The sequence below is a fragment of the Chionomys nivalis genome, chromosome 4 (assembly GCF_950005125.1).
Source record: "Chionomys nivalis chromosome 4, mChiNiv1.1, whole genome shotgun sequence".
Lineage (NCBI taxonomy): Eukaryota > Metazoa > Chordata > Mammalia > Rodentia > Cricetidae > Chionomys > Chionomys nivalis.
In genome coordinates, this window is record NC_080089.1 from 15,846,174 (window position 1) to 15,862,814 (window position 16,641).

The 16,641-nt window shown below is 50.1% G+C and overlaps 1 protein-coding gene across 6 annotated transcripts in view; it reads left to right on the forward strand.

Moving 5' to 3' along the window:
- Smco4 (single-pass membrane protein with coiled-coil domains 4) overlaps positions 1–13,954 on the forward strand; it is a 58,906-nt gene extending 44,952 nt beyond the window's left edge. For 5 of the 6 annotated variants that reach the window (XM_057767938.1, XM_057767935.1, XM_057767939.1 and 2 more), the window contains one exon: positions 13,197–13,954. In XM_057767938.1, coding sequence (XP_057623921.1) covers positions 13,279–13,458 — 180 coding nt within the window. In that variant the 5' untranslated portion in view covers positions 13,197–13,278 and the 3' untranslated portion in view covers positions 13,459–13,954. Of the gene's footprint in view, positions 1–10,052; positions 10,207–13,196 lie in introns of those variants that run through there. The other variant, XM_057767940.1, reaches the window with a different exon arrangement.
- The last annotated feature ends 2,687 nt before the right edge of the window (positions 13,955–16,641 follow it).

Genomic DNA, 16,641 nt, shown 5'->3' on the forward strand with positions numbered 1-16,641 from the left:
CGGCTCACTTTGACTGTGGAGCTGTGCTCCAGTTCCTCAGCAGGGTTTTAAATGCTCAGGCTTCAGTATTCGGCAAAGGGTTTAGTCGGTCTGGGTTGAAGGGAGCTGGGAGTAACCTTTGTTCTGCAGAGCCTGCTCTTGAAGGCAGGAACCAGCCTTTGAGCACATCTGCCCAGCAGCTGACTTTTAAATAGGGGAAAGAAAGCACTGAGGATTCTGTTTCCCATAGGTTATACAGTCAATTAAAAAACAACAGTGTTCAACTCAGGCACAAGGACAGCCTCTCTGGGTAACAATCTTCCGAGTGTCCAGCCTCGGGTCAAGGACAGTTCTCTGGGTAACAATCTTCTGAGTGTCCAGCCTTGGGTCAAGGACAGCCTCTCTGTTCACTGGGCTCCGCTTTGGCCCATTGAGTACCCTGGACACGTCTAGTAGTAGGTTGGTTCTAGTGTTTCAGGAACTCTACAAAGCAGCCTTCATACCCAATCAACAGAGGATAATCAGGTTGTGAAAAATTTAGTGTCTTGCCTGAGTTCTTGTGACTCCATGCATGCGGCAGAACTGAGGCTCAGCCCTGATCTCAACCAGGCTCTTATTTCCAGCTGTTTCCTGTAGCATGGTGTAGTGCAAATTTAATTGGTCTTAATAAAAATCTGGAGTCAGATATAGGGGTAAAAGCTGAAAGATCAGAGAAGCAGAGCAGCCAGCCACTAGTTCTTATGTCTACTGAATCCTCAGACCAAAGGGGTGATCCTGTCCCTAAAAGTACTCAGACTGAATGCCTTCTCTATGAAACCTCAGACTGAATCCTGAGCTGTCTCCTCCCACCACATACTCCTCTCTCTGCCCAGCCATATCCCTTCCCATCTCCACCTTCCTAGTGCTGGGATTAAAGGTGTGAGCCACCACCGCTTTACCCTGTTTCTTTTTTAGGCTGATTAAATTTCCTGTAGCCCAGAGTGGCCTTGAACTCACAGCAATCCACCTGCCTCTGTCTCCCAAGTGCTGGGATTAAAGGTGTGTACCACCACTGGCTGGCCTTTATGACTAACTAGTGTGTCTAGCTCTGCACTCTGATCTTCAGGCAAGCTTTATTTGTTAAAGCACAAACAAAATATCACCACAGTTTCCCTACTGGGATTCAGTGTCATGTACATTATGATCTCTGAAGTGGGGGAAAGAAGTCATTGTAGAACATACAACATATATATGTACCCATCAATGTGCACACGTATGGGAGACTAGATAGTTATAACTGAGTAAAACCATAACCGTAGCAGTTCCTCATCTCCTGCATATACCCCTACCTCCAGGCTACTCCCACTGGCCTCTTAGAAGGCTCCAGGGTTGGCCAGTTGCCATGGGCTTCCGTTGGTGGGTGTGGGACATAGCCTATGAAGTCCCATTAGAATCAGGGAGAACTCAGTGTTTGTGATGTTTCCGTTTCCTTGGTGAAGGGAGCCAGAGACTGCAGGTGACCAACTGGTAGCATCAACTTTCGTCTTACTGGGTACGTCAGGTATGTGCATTGTGATCTCTTACTGGAAAAAAACGTTGATTAAGGAATGTAACTGCCTGTGTGTAGGGAACTCTATTGCGGGTGCAACTAGTAAGAGTGTCGGTGACGGCAGGCCTGAGCTGTCGGGGGACACCTTCAGAAATGACAAGGCCCTAAAGAGAGCTAAGGGCAGAAAGGTGTGTGGCGTGTGCCCACAGGGTGGTGCCTGTGCAGGCTTGTGGGCAAACCTCGTGGGTTGGCAGTGGGTTGTGCTACTCCCTCTTTGGGTAAGCTGGGGGCTCTGGGGGAATATTTAAATCAGGGCAGAACATCAGAGTCACGTCAAGGTGAAGGCGTTTATTACCACCAAAACAGATGCCAGTAACCTCAGGACAGAGGCGCTGTGACAGTTGGGTCCTCCCAGAGGTTGAAGCTGCCTTTCTGTTCCTAATTCCCACTGTGTCTTGGCTCCCCTGCTTTTGTCTCGGGACACTGAATAGCTTCTGTAGTTCCTTCTCACTTCACATGCAGAGCTTGACCAGTGGCTCCTCCTGATCTCAGATTCCAGAACTGCAGGCCAATTGCTCAGCTTCTGCAGGAAGAAAACTACTCATTTGCAGAGTCCTGCAGTGTCACAAGGTGCAGCCCTGGCCAGGAGATCACCCGATTCAGTCCCTCAGGCTAGCACTTGGGGTCCCCAGCATACAGAGAGGAATCCCATATCATTTCAAGCCTCCTTTCCTTAGACCTGCCTCCTAACTGCAGCTAACTTGTCCTATTTACTTCCAAACAAAACAAAACAAAGCCAAAAACATTTCTTTCCAGGATCAAGGGTCTGCCCTGGAACAAAGGAAGGCCAGGTCTATACTGGAGGAGACACGGGAGCCTCCCTCTAGGCAGGAAGAACCATCCCTCCTGTCTTTTTCAGTATGGACAGCCCCCATGTCTCCTCCTGACAGAACCACTCTGCCCGTGTCTCCTGCAGTGTAGACCTGACCATCTGTGTCTCCTGCAGTGTAGACCTGACCTTACCGTGTCTCCTGCGGTGTAGACCTGACCCTCTGTGTCTCCTGCAGTGTAGACCTGACCCTCCGTGTCTTCTGCAGTGTAGACCTGACCCTCCCGTGTCTCCTGCAGTGTAGACCTGACCCTCTATGTCTCCTGCAGTGTAGACCTGGCCCTCTGTGTCTCCTGCAGTGTAGACCTGACCTTACCGTGTCTCCTGCAGTGTAGACCTGACCCTCTGTGTCTCCTGCAGTGTAGACCTGGCCCTCTGTGTCTCCTGCAGTGTAGACCTGACCTTACCGTGTCTCCTGCAGTGTAGACCTGACCCTCCCGTGTCTCCTGCAGTGTAGACCTGACCCTCCCGTGTCTCCTGCAGTGTAGACCTGACCTTACCATGTCTCCTGCAGTGTAGACCTGGCCCTCTGTGTCTCCTGCAGTGTAGACCTGGCCCTCCCATGTCTCCTGCAGTGTAGACCTGACCTTCTGTGTCTCCTGCAGTGTAGACCTGACCTTCTGTGTCTCCTGCAGTGTAGACCTGACCCTCTGTGTCTCCTGCAGTGTAGACCTGACCCTCCCGTGTCTCCTGCAGTGTAGACCTGACACTCCCGTTTCTCCTGCAGTGTAGACCTGACCTTACCGTGTCTCCTGCAGTGTAGACCTAACCCTATGTGTCTCCTGCAGTGTAGACCTGGCCCTCTGTGTCTCCTGCAGTGTAGACCTGACCTTACCGTGTCTCCTGCAGTGTAGACCTGACCTTACTGTGTCTCCTGCAGTGTAGACCTGACCTTACTGTGTCTCCTGCAGTGTAGACCTAACCCTCTGTGTCTCCTGCAGTGTAGATCTGACCTTACCGTGTCTCCTGCAGTGTAGACCTGACCCTCCCGTGTCTCCTGCAGTGTAGACCTGTGTTGTAATAAGAGCAGCGGGGCTGCATCCCCGGCACCCGGCCGCCCGCATGGCTAGCTTATGCCCCGAAATAATTACACGGAAACTGTATTCTTTTGAACACTGCCTAGCCCATTAGTTCCAGCCTCTTATTGACTAGCTCTTACATATTGATCTAACCCATTTCTAATATTCTGTGTAGCACCACGAGCTGGCTTACCAGGAAAGATCTTAACCTGAGTCTGTCTGGAGTGGGAGAATCATGGCGACTCCCTGACTGGGCTTCTTTCTCCCAGCATTCTGTTCTGTCTACTCCGCCTACCTAATTTTCTGTCCTATTAAAGGGCTAAGGCAGTTTCTTTATTTAACCAATGAAATTAACTCTTCCATCAGACCTGACCCTCTGTGTCTCCTGCAGTGTAGACCTGACCCTCCCGTGTCTCCTGCAGTGTAGACCTGACCCTCTGTGTCTCCTGCAGTGTAGACCTGACCCTCTGTGTCTCCTGCAGTGTAGACCTGACCCTCTGTGTCTCCTGCAGTGTAGACCTGACCTTACCGTGTCTCCTACAGTGTAGACCTGACCTTACCGTGTCTCCTGCAGTGTAGACCTAACCCTCTGTGTCTCCTGCAGTGTAGACCTGACCCTCCCGTGTCTCCTTCAGTGTAGACCTGACCTTACCGTGTCTCCTGCAGTGTAGACCTGACCCTCCCGTGTCTCCTGCAGTGTAGACCTGACCCTCTGTGTCTCCTGCAGTGTAGACCTGACCTTACCGTGTCTCCTGCAGTGTAGACCTGACCCTCTGTATCTCCTGAAGTGTAGACCTGACCCTCTGTGTCTCCTGCAGTGTAGACCTGACCCTCTGTGTCTCCTGCAGTGTAGACCTAACCCTCTGTGTCTCCTGCAGTGTAGACCTGACCCTCCCGTGTCTCCTGCAGTGTAGACCTGACCCTCACGTGTCTCCTGCAGTGTAGACTTGACCCTCTGTACCTCCTGCAGTGTAGACCTGACCCTCACGTGTCTCCTGCAGTGTAGACCTGACTCTCTGTGTCTCCTGCAGTGTAGACCTGACCCTCTCGTGTCTCCTGCAGTGTAGACCTGACCCTCTGTGTCTCCTGCAGTGTAGACCTGACCCTCCCGTGTCTCCTGCAGTGTAGACCTGACCTTACCGTGTCTCCTGCAGTGTAGACCTGACCTTACCGTGTCTCCTGCAGTGTAGACCTAACCCTCTGTGTCTCCTGCAGTGTAGATCTGACCTTACCGTGTCTCCTGCAGTGTAGACCTGACCCTCCCGTGTCTCCTGCAGTGTAGACCTGTGTTGTAATAAGAGCAGCGGGGCTGCGTCCCCGGCACCTGGCCGCCCGCATGGCTAGCTTATGCCCCGAAATAATTACACGGAAACTGTATTCTTTTGAACACTGCCTAGCCCATTAGTTCCAGCCTCTTATTGACTAGCTCTTACATATTGATCTAACCCATTTCTAATATTCTGTGTAGCACAACGAGTTGGCTTACCAGGAAAGATCTTAACCTGCGTCTGTCTGGAGTGGGAGAATCATGGCGACTCCCTGACTCGGTTTCTTTCTCCCAGCATTCTGTTCTGTCTACTCCGCCTACCTAATTTTCTGTCCTATTAAAGGGCTAAGGCAGTTTCTTTATTTAACCAATGAAATTAACTCTTCCATCATTTCCCATTTTCTGTTTAAACAAAAAAGAAAGGCTTTCACTTTAACATAGTAAGATTACATATAACAAAACAGTTGTCAAGCAAGAATTACAGTTACAATATTTCTATCTATCTTTTATCATAACTAAGGAAAACTATAACTATCCATCCATTCTTCAACTCCATCAAAGACTCCAGAGGATATAATATTACCTAAGTAAACAAGAAATCCAAAACTCTAGAAATGAAAGAGACATCTCACTGCCTGGACAGTCACCCAAAGTTCTTTTGTACTGTTGAGGCATCCATCTTCAGCCTTTAGGCCCATAGTATCCAACAGACATTTTCATCAGGCAGGAAATTCCAAAGACAGTTCAGTCACTTTCTGCTGTGTCCTGCAGAATGTCTCGCAGACTCTTTTATGATCAGGAACCCCGAAAGACCATCTCACCTTTAGGCAAGTTCAGCAGTCCTCTTTCTGCGGGTTCTCTGTGTCCAGTTTATGCAACAGTCCAGGCAAGAGCAGTTTCTTGCCCAAATGGCTATCAAACTCCTTAAGGAGCCTCTTCGGTGCCCATCTTCCTCTTGAAGTAGATTGGTGCTGCCAGGAGCAGACGTGTCTCATTATCATGAAAAGCCCTAAGTTATTAAAACATTAAATGCCATATTCTGCAGTCTTTGAAAGATATGAAGAATGCCTATCTAGCTGAAATATATCTATGCACATCTAGAAAATCTAACATGACTAAAAGCTTGACAATTATCGATGATTATCTATTAACAACCTATATACATTACATTTTTAAATGAACTATACAATCACAATACCTTAATCAAGATTAGAAATATGCATATAACAAAATTGACCTTCAAATCCACACCAATGCAAATTATTCATATCTATATCATATCCCCCTTTAAATGTAAAAGAACATTTATAAACAATATTTGGACATAGATAGAAGACCTTCGTCTTCTCACAGGGCAGAGAATTTGGACTGCTCTTCAGTATCGAAAGGGAGGGGGAATGGTGTGGGGCGTGGAGAAGAGGAGTGGGGATAGGGGGAGGGGAGGGGGGGAGGGGGCAATATTTGGGAGGAGGGGAGGGAAATGGGAAACGGGGAGCAGGTGGAAATATTAATTAAAAAAGAATAAAATAAATAAAATAAATAAATATATTTTCTGGAAAAAAAATAAATCCTAAAAAAAAAAAGAAAAAAAAAACAATATTTGGGAACATGGGCGCAGTTTTAGAGCATGAGACTCTTAATCTCAGGGTCGTGGGTTCGAGCCCCATGTTGGGCACCACTCTGTTGTAATAAGAGCAGCGGGGCTGCGTCCCCGGCACCCGGCCGCCGGCATGGCTAGCTTATGCCCTGAAATAATTACACGGAAACTGTATTCTTTTGAACACTGCCTAGCCCATTAGTTCCAGCCTCTTATTGACTAGCTCTTACATATTGATCTAACCCATTTCTAATATTCTGTGTAGCACCACGAGCTGGCTTACCAGGAAAGATCTTAACCTGAGTCTGTCTGGAGTGGGAGAATCATGGCGACTCCCTGACTGGGCTTCTTTCTCCCAGCATTCTGTTCTGTCTACTCCGCCTACCTAATTTTCTGTCCTATTAAAGGGCTAAGGCAGTTTCTTTATTTAACCAATGAAATTAACTCTTCCATCAGACCTGACCCTCTGTGTCTCCTGCAGTGTAGACCTGACCTTACCGTGTCTCCTACAGTGTAGACCTGACCCTCTGTGTCTCCTGCAGTGTAGACATAACCCTCTGTGTCTCCTGCAGTGTAGACCTGACCCTCCCGTGTCTCCTTCAGTGTAGACCTGACCTTACCGTGTCTCCTGCAGTGTAGACCTGACCCTCCCGTGTCTCCTGCAGTGTAGACTGACCCTCCCGTGTCTCCTGCAGTGTAGACCTGACCTTACCGTGTCTCCTGCAGTGTAGACCTGACCCTCTGTTTCTCCTGAAGTGTAGACCTGACTCTCTGTGTCTCCTGAAGTGTAGACCTGACCCTCTGTGTCTCCTGCAGTGTAGACCTGACCCTCTGTGTTTCCTGCAGTGTAGACCTGACCCTCCCGTGTCTCCTGCAGTGTAGACCTGACCTTACCGTGTCTCCTGCAGTGTAGACCTGACCTTACCGTGTCTCCTGCAGTGTAGACCTAACCCTCTGTGTCTCCTGCAGTGTAGACCTGGCCCTCTGTGTCTCCTGCAGTGTAGACCTGACCTTCTGTGTCTCCTGCAGTGCAGACCTGACCTTCTGTGTCTCCTGCAGTGTAGACCTGACCTTACTGTGTCTCCTGCAGTGTAGACCTGACCCTCCTGTGTCTCCTGCAGTGTAGACCTGACCCTCCCGTGTCTCCTGCAGTGTAGACCTGACCCTCACGTGTCTCCTGCAGTGTAGACTTGACCCTCTGTACCTCCTGCAGTGTAGACCTGACCCTCACGTGTCTCCTGCAGTGTAGACCTGACTCTCTGTGTCTCCTGCAGTGTAGACCTGACCCTCTCGTGTCTCCTGCAGTGTAGACCTGGCCCTCTGTGTCTCCTGCAGTGTAGACCTGGCCCTCCCGTGTCTCCTGCCGTGTAGACCTGACCCTCTGTGTCTCCTGCAGTGTAGACCTGGCCCTCTGTGTCTCCTGCAGTGTAGACCTGACCCTCTGTGTCTCCTGCAGTGTAGACCTGACCCTCTGTGTCTCCTGCAGTGTAGACCTGATCTTCTGTGTCTCCTGCAGTGTAGACCTGACCTTCTGTGTCTCCTGCAGTGTAGACCTGACCCTCCCGTGTCTCCTGCAGTGTAGACCTGACCCTACCGTGTCTCCTGCAGTGTAGACCTGACCTTACCGTGTCTCCTGCAGTGTAGACCTAACCTTCTGTGTCTCCTGCAGTGTAGACCTGACCCTCTGTGTCTCCTGCAGTGTAGACCTGACCTTCTGTGTCTCCTGCAGTGTAGACCTGACCTTACTGTGTCTCCTGCAGTGTAGACCTGACCCTCCCGTGTCTCCTGCAGTGTAGACCTGACCCTACCGTGTCTCCTGCAGTGTAGACCTGACCTTACCGTGTCTCCTGCAGTGTAGACCTAACCTTCTGTGTCTCCTGCAGTGTAGACCTGACCCTCTGTGCCTCCTGCAGTGTAGACCTGACCCTCACGTGTCTCCTGCAGTGTAGACCTGACCCTCTGTGTCTCCTGCAGTGTAGACCTGACCCTCCCGTGTCTCCTGCAGTGTAGACCTGGCCCTCTGTGTCTCCTGCAGTGTAGACCTGGCCCTCCCGTGTCTCCTGCCGTGTAGACCTGACCCTCTGTGTCTCCTGCAGTGTAGACCTGACCCTCTGTGTCCTGCAGTGTAGACCTGACCCTCTGTGTCTCCTGCAGTGTAGCCCTGACTCGCTGTGTCCCCAGGGTAGACCCATGATCCTGCCCCTCTTCATTATCTTCTTTCCTGTGCTCTTTACTCTGCTTTTCCTCTCTTCCTTGAAAAATGTTCTCATTTCTGTTCCTTCCATTCCCATCTTTAGGAAGAGGATTTTCTTCCATTCTGCTAGGCCCCAAACACCCCCTGCTTACCCTCGTTATTAAGATAAAACCAGATACCCCTTTCAGTCAGAGTCCTCTAGCCGAACTTCAAGTCTGCACTTCGCTTTTCGAAATTTGCTCTCTCTCTTTACGGTTCAGGAGATGATGAAGGCGTCCCTGCCACATGGGCATCAGCCGTGCGCTGAGTGTGTTCAGCCGGTTTGTTTTTCACGGCCAAATTCTCTCCAGGAAGGAATCAGCATACTCAGTTACATTCCAAAGCGCACTGTTACTTAGACAAGTGAGAACAAGTTTGGGACATCAATAACATCTCAACCCATCTCATCCCCCACTGAAATCCTCCACAACAGACATGGTGCAGTGACTAGTGCGTGCAACTTCGGTCTGTCTTAGTTGTCTTCTCAACAATGACCTTGGCTTTCCTGAGCCCTGCCACTTCCCTTTACCCACAGCAGGAGGAGTGAACCTGGGAAATACGATCTCGGAGATGGGTGGGGTCAGAGAGGGGCCCTAAGAAATGGAACGAAGCTCTGGGGCCTATGTGGAAGGTCTGGTGGATGTCTGAAATGGTGGACACTGCCTGGTCTTGAGGGAGGGTGAGACGGTTACGTGAGAAGAACCATCCATCCTTGGTGTGGCCCATTTTCTTATGAGTTCGCCCGGTCTCCTGGTTGATGACAGGGCTGGAAGGAGGGAGTCAGAAACAAAATATGTTCTCTTGATCCAGGGGTCTGAAGGTCAGACCCTGGACTACTGAGTCAGCCTTGGCATTGCCTAAGGCCACTGGGTCCTTGGAGGACTGGTGTCCCCGGTAGTGGATTATGGCCACTTCTGCAGGGAGCTGGAGGACTCCCAAGAGCTTGGCTTTAAGGGGTCCTTTAACTATGGGAGTACCCTTGGTAGTGAGAAAGGCCCTTTCCTTCAAGAGGACAAAGTAGATATGGGCTATTAAAAAGTCACATTTAGAGTCAGTATAGATGTTAGCCCTTTGACCTTTGGCTAGCTGTAGTGCTCAGGTGCCTTTTGTAAAGAAGCTCCCGTTGGCAGGCAGGTCATTTCAACTGTTTTAGTGGGAGTGACCTCTGCATACGCTGCCTGGCGGTTTCCTGATCTGTCTGTAAGAGAACTTCCATCAACAAACATGGTGAGTTGGAGGTTTGTAAGTGGTTGGTCTAGGAGACCAGGCCAAGGTGAACGTAAGACCTCAACAGCCTCTGGGCAGGAGTGAGAGGAAGGAGGTATGGGGTGGGGCCGACAGGAAGGAGGGTTGCAGGGTTTAGGGGAGGACTGGAGGCCAAGGTAATTTGGGGGGTTTCTAGAAACAGTAAGTGAGAGACTTAGACTCGTGAAGGCCCAAGGAGAGAGAGGGGAGTGTCTCAGAAGGTCTGAGAGGTGGTGGGTGGAATATACCGTGATTCGCCTGAACAGGGTGAACTTGGGAGTCTCCCGGGAAAGTTCAGCTGCTGCTGCCAGGGCTCTCAGGCACGACTGCCATCCACAGACGGTGAGGTCCAGCTGTTTGAATAAAAAGACGACAGCCTGATTCGCAGGCCCAGCCTGTTGGGTTAGAACTCCTGTGGCCACTCCTGACCTCTCATCTGTATAGAGAAGGTAAGGCTTTGTGGGGTCTGGAAGAGCAAGAGCAGGAGCTGTTAGAAGGGCATCCCGCAGTGGAGAGAAGTGGCGGCGGACAATGGCCGGGTGGGTGAGAGGTCCTGTGTGGGTCTCTCTGGCTGTCTGGTACAGAGGCTTGGCTGTGATGGCAAAGTTAGAGATCCAATGATGGAAGAACCCTAGAAGGACCCAAAATGAGAGGATTTGAGCCCCTGTGGTTGGGGGTTGTAAATCCCACAGAGCCTGGACCCTCTCAGAGGTGAGGGTCTTAGACCCCGGGCTGAGTTGAACACCCAAATATACCACCGTGGGAGAGCACAGCTGAGCCTTAGCTGGTGAGACTCGATATCCCAGGGATCTGAGGAAGTTCAGGAGCACAGAGGTGGCCTGTTGGGACAGAGACAATGTGGGACTGCAGAGAAGGAGATCACCAACCTTTTGGAGGAGTATGCTAGGACCGGGGTCAAAGGTCAATAGATCCTGAGCCAGGGCTTGGCCAAAGAAATGGGGGCTGTCCTGAAAACCCTGAGGGAGAACAGTCCTTGCAATTTGTCTGGAGGACCGGGAGTCAGGGTCCTCCCACGTGAAGGCAAAGAGGAAGTATGCGTCAGGGTGTAAAGGGACAGTAAAGAAGGCTTCTTTCAGGTCCAGGGCAGCAAAGTGGGAGGTGGCAGGATGGACGTTAGACAGGAGATTGTGTGGGCTGTTAACCACTGGGTGAACTGGAATAACCGCCTCATTTATGAGGTGGAGGTCTTGAGCCAAAAGGTAAGCACCAGAACACTTACGCACGGGAAGGATGGGACTGTTGCAGGGTGAGTCAATAGGAATTAAAAGTCCCTGAGATAGAAGGCAGGTGATAATAGGCTTAACAGCTCAGCAGTGGGTTTCAGGAATAGGAAACTTCTGGAAGGGAAGGAAGAGGGTTGTTATGGTCCAATGGGATTGGCTGGTGGTGAGTAGCAACCATGGCGGTGGAAATATCACATTCTTGGGGACCTACTGGATCAGGGAGAGTAGGGACAGGACAGTCTGGGGTAGGAACCTACAGGGTTACCCTAGGCTTGGAGAGGACGATGGGTGTCACCAAGTCTGGGCTGCGTCAATCCTCTGCCTGAGTCAAGTGCAGGTGTGTGGAATGTCTCATGCAGCCAGTGCCATCCCTCTGGATCTCATTGTTGAGAGGTGTCAGGACCTGGGGAAGAGGCCCAACAACTGTTCTTGAAACTTTAACACGGTGTCACAAAGTCTAATGGAAGTTGTTGCCTGGACTTTCTGTACTTCAAAGCATCACAGTGCTGGGCAGTCACTATTGCAGAACGTCCTGTAATGGATGCCATACACAGTTAACCCATGAAGAGAAGGGGCTTGTTTTGACTCACAGTTTGAAGTTTCAATTAGATTTCCCTTGGTGGGTAGAGCATAACATGGTAGGATCCTGTGATAGTAATACTGGTCATCTTTTGATTGACAGCAACATGAGAGGGAGAGGAGGGGCTTGCCTCTGACCTAGGCCCCGCCCCTCAAGGGTTCAGCCCCTCTCAGCAGCACCATAGGCTGGATAGGGACCTGTGATATCTGGGCCACTGGGGAAGCACTTGGTGGCTATTGCTAGTACCCACGATTCCTAGATGTGTTATGGAGGTGTTGGAAAGCGAGGGGCAAACTTTCTTACTTAGCTGGGGCTGATGTTACATCATCTGAGCACAGCAATTCTCATCGTCCTACCCGTAAGATGGGGTGGAGCACACTTTCAGGTGTTGGATGGGAACAGGAGCAGTTAGAGATTAGGTTCCCTTACAATGAAAAGGGGAGGTATCAAGACCTGACTCGGAACTTACTTACTCTCTGCCACCCAGCAGGGTCACTTGGATGTGAATGTCTTTTTGCTCATTAAGACATTGACAAGCCACCCACAGCCCCAGCCAATAGTGAGTGCATGGTCTCTGGCATAAAAGTCCTTGTCAGAGGAGCCCTGGAGCATAGCCCTTCCTCACCTGCTGTGGGTCCCGTGGATGTTGTCGTGACCATCGTCATGGGTGTTATATCCCTGCCTTGAATCTAACCCTGACTCGTCCCTGTGTCCGAGGTTGCTCTGCCTGATGTGAGAGTGGGAATGCGAACTGTGGACATGTTGAGCTTGATCCTGGTCTGTGCAGTGTAGAGCTGGGCCTGGCAATGAGGTCAGCATTGCATGTGTTCCTAGCATGGCGGTAGCACTACCGTATGAAGAAGACATAGACTGTGGCACCTGTGCATTGGGAACTGGATCTGGGCTTGGATTATGGCATCATGGCATCCCTTATGCTGCCCATTTTCTGAGTTGGCCGTCTTGCTTTTTGAGGAATCTATGAGGTGCCAAAAGTTTTGAGTGAAATTCTCAATTCAAATCAGCCACAGTATATTTCTGTTGCTTAAAACTAGGAATCTGAGTTCTGTAGAAAAACTGTACTATAGTTATTTGAGGGTCTTACTTGTTTTCCAATCACCTGAGTATCTCCATGAGCCTTAGAATCTAACATAAGACAGACGCTGGTTGAGGGATGGTGAGACCATGGACACTGTGGATCTGAGCAGACTCCACTCTCCGCAACACACCCTGCACTAAGTAGCGTGGTCTCCGGAAGACAGAGCAGCCTCCACTTCTAGCTCAGCTCTGGAGGGTACCCAGCACTTGGAGGTGCTCAGGAGGTTTTGGATGAAGTTGTCTTTGGCCCAGACCTTGTCATGACCTGTTCTTGCCCCCCGACTTACAAGTTGTAAATCTGCATACTCTTTGTTTTGACTATGCTGCCTGTTTCTGTTCCCCAGTGTTGGGGTCACTGGCAGGTGGAGCCATTCCTGGCATAACGAGGGTATTGGGGTTCTGAACATAAGTCCTCATGTATGTGGTGTCATCATTTACCCACTGAGTCCTCTCCCCGGCTCTAGGTTTCTTTTATTCCCTTTGTTCCACTCCTCCCTCATCACAGTTGTTCTCCTTGCAGAGGCTCCCGGCCCGGGACAGAGGATTGCAGCCCTTTCTTCCAGAACTCTCTGGACGCATCTTCCCAGCATCCTCTAGCAAAGATGCGTCAGCTCAAGGGAAAGCCAAAGAAGGAGACATCCAAGGACAAGAAGGAGCGGAAGCAGGCCATGCAGGAGGCCCGGCAGCAGATCACCACAGTGGTGCTGCCCACCCTGGCTGTGGTGGTGCTCCTGATTGTGGTGTTCGTGTATGTGGCCACGCGCCCCGCAGTTACCGAGTGAGCCCCTCCGTTCCAGCTCTCCTCTGCAGACGTGTCTACAGCGCCAAGCTCCCAGCAGGAGGGCCCTGTCTTCTCTGCTCTTTGACTTGACTAAAATTTCTCTACTTGTTTGGGGGAGGGAATAGGGAATATTTTATCAGTGAATGTGCCATACACCTGATGGTCCACTTCATGTGCCTTTCAGACTTCAAAGCAGAGTGTGTGTGAGTGCGTGTGTGCGTGCGTGTGTGTGTGTGTGTGTGTGCGCGTGCGTGTGTTTCTTTTTCTTCTGAAATCGATGCATAACTGCTCCTGGGGAGCCGAGGACTCTCTGGGTGAGGCTGTTGGTTGGAATCAGTGCCACCTCCCTACCATCCCTGCAACATGCTCTCCTGCTCCTGCTCACTACTTCCTAAGGGGACAGCATTTCTGCTCTGTGCTTGATGGGATTTGAAATATGTTGATTCAAAGTGAAATATTTATTTTTTGAATAAAGGAGATAATAGTCTTAAACTGGATGTTTGTCTTGTTCTGTGTCCCTTTCTCTACTTCCCTTCCCCTGGGGTTGTTTCCACCTCCCCATTAGCTTGCTACTGTTCTGCACTAGTGGGAACATGGTGCATCTTGACCAGATTTTTGTAAGGCTGAGGAGGAAGTCTGAGTGCTAACTGATCTCTTTTGAGCAAAGTGAGAGTTCTCACTGGACCACACAGGCCTTCTGGCTGGTTAGCTTTTCCTGCTGGATGCTATATTTGCAAGTGGCAACACACCCTAATTCCTAGTGGTAAAAGGCCAGACTAGCTTTTGTTCTTAGCTGATGGATGCAGGCTCTTGGCATTCCAACTGAGTTTTAAATGCAAATTGGCCCGAGTCTCATTGCTTTCCAGCCGAGGCTTCCCAGGTTCTGGTGCCTGATGGAGCTGCCTCTTTAGAAGTCAGATCCCTGGTAAGTGTTTCACGGTGTCTCTTGGCTCTGTCACTGCTGATTACAGAGAGACCTGCAAGGAGGGAAGGGCTTTCCTGTTATCAGTGGTGGCTAATGACTCGCTGACAGCACAAAGCACGGGTGTTATGGGATATTTGGAGACTGTTGGAGAGAACCTCTCTGGGAGAGAAGATGAAAGACTCTGGCTGAAGTCTGGAGATGCAGACATGGATAAGTGACAAGGAGCCACTTCCACCCCGAGGGTCAGTGGTCAAGTGTGGGGTGGGCAGAGTGTGTGACAACAAGCTCTCAAGTGTGGGGAACTTGGGGCTCTTTCGAGCCTCAATGACTGGTGGTATTGGAAAGATGGAAGGCCACAGCCCCAAGGCCCTGCTCAACCAGGAATTGGAGGGGAAGCTTGCAGCCATTCCCTGTTTTCCACTGTGGCCCCAGGCTGCTGGCTGACCCCTCGTCCAGGAGTATATGTCCTGAAAGCATGGCAAGAGCAGCCTTCCTTCCCACCAACAGAGCAAGGCCTGCCTGTGTCTTGGTGACCTGGTCTGCATTTAGTCCTCAGACGTCTACAGGGATTGCATGACCACGTTGTGCCTTGGTTTCTCTGTGAGCAGCTGCTATGAAACACTAGGGAGAGGAAGCTTCTAGTGGAAAAAGAAGTTTTAGAGAGGACCTGAGTTCTCATGCCGATTGCGCTGCTAGAACTCAGCCCATGTCCTGTGGTGAAAGTGGTGATGGTTGTCACCCTGTCTGAGGGTGGGTGTGACGTCTGCAGTGGCAGGGCCCTGTGGTCCAGGAATCCGTGTCCCACTGCAGTGGCAGGGCCCTGTGGTCCAGGAATCCGTGTCCCACTGCAGTGGCAGGGCCCTGTGGTCCAGGAATCCGTGTCCCACTGCAGTGGCAGGGCCCAGGTCTGTTGTTCCCTTGGTTTTATTATGGGAGATCTCAAACACAAGTAGGAACAGACTGTAAGGCTCCTCATGACTGTAAAGTGTGTGCTCACTAACAGGCTTCCACGGCTGTGGCATAAAAATCCCAGCTCTCACCTTGAAGGGATAGGAATTAATTTTTTTCTGGAGCCAAATATGAATGACTATGGTTCCAGAACACAGATTTAGTTTACCCCAAATTTTATGTTCCAGCATAAGAGTTTTGTGATATTTTTGTAGCAAGAGAACAAAGAAGTCGTAAATCAAGACATTTTATGATACATTGTAGGAACGAACGTCAGGTTAGAGCGAAGCCTGCTAAAGCCTCACATAGGTAATATAATGATGACATTTCTAACTTTTGGCTTCATACGTCTCGAAAAGATGAGTCTAATAGAGTGTTAGGTCATGTATAGAGACAGAATCAGCAACACTGTTACATCTTAGCATTGTTGAAGTCCTTTTGGTCAATCCATCTGTAGAATGTTCCAGGTAGGCGATAAGTTCTCTTTCTGGAAACTTCAGGTCATAGAAATGACACAGAAGCTTAGTATCTGTATCCTCAATATCTTTTCCTCAGTAACTTACCCTTGTCTCCTTACTCAGGTGAGACCCACAGTGTACTGTGGAGGACAGGAAAGGTTTACTACAAAGAAGCCCTCTTAAGAAAGGATGGCAGCATGTGGCCCAGGGGCCATATGCTAACCTCCGTATTTGGGTAGGTTTTCCTGAGGAGTGTTTCCCTATCTGGGTGATTGACAGGCTTACTTCAGTGGTGAGGACAGTGGTGGTCTTTGGTCTTCACTGGAAGGAGCCTCCTCTTCAACAGTAACTGAACTGTGCAACAGTTCAGATTGTCACGTCTCCACTCTGGCCCAGACATCTGACTCGGATCCCATTCTTCTGGCCAGCAGTCAGAGTTCTGGAGTTTGAGGTTCCAGTTTTACAAGCTGGAATTCTGAGGAAGAGGCCAATACTAATGAGCTTCAAGCTACCATCTGCCTAGTGGAGGACGTGAACCTGGTACCAGCTCCAGAGGGCACAGTCTCTATTAGAGTTTCAATGGATTCCTTCAAATCTGCACTTCCTAGATGTGTTTGAACAGGCCTCACGGGGTAAGAGACTGTGCAGCGTCTTAGATATCATTAGTAGATGACTTTGGTGTCCTCTACAGGGCACCTCATAAACCATCATTCAGGTGAAGAAGGTCCTTGCCAGGAGACATCAAGAGACATGTCTGTCCTGTGGGCTCCTTATGCAAACATTTGGGGGTTCTTTGACATACGAGATTTTGAGTTATCTAAAAGCATGAGTTTGGGGCAGCAAAGATACTTGT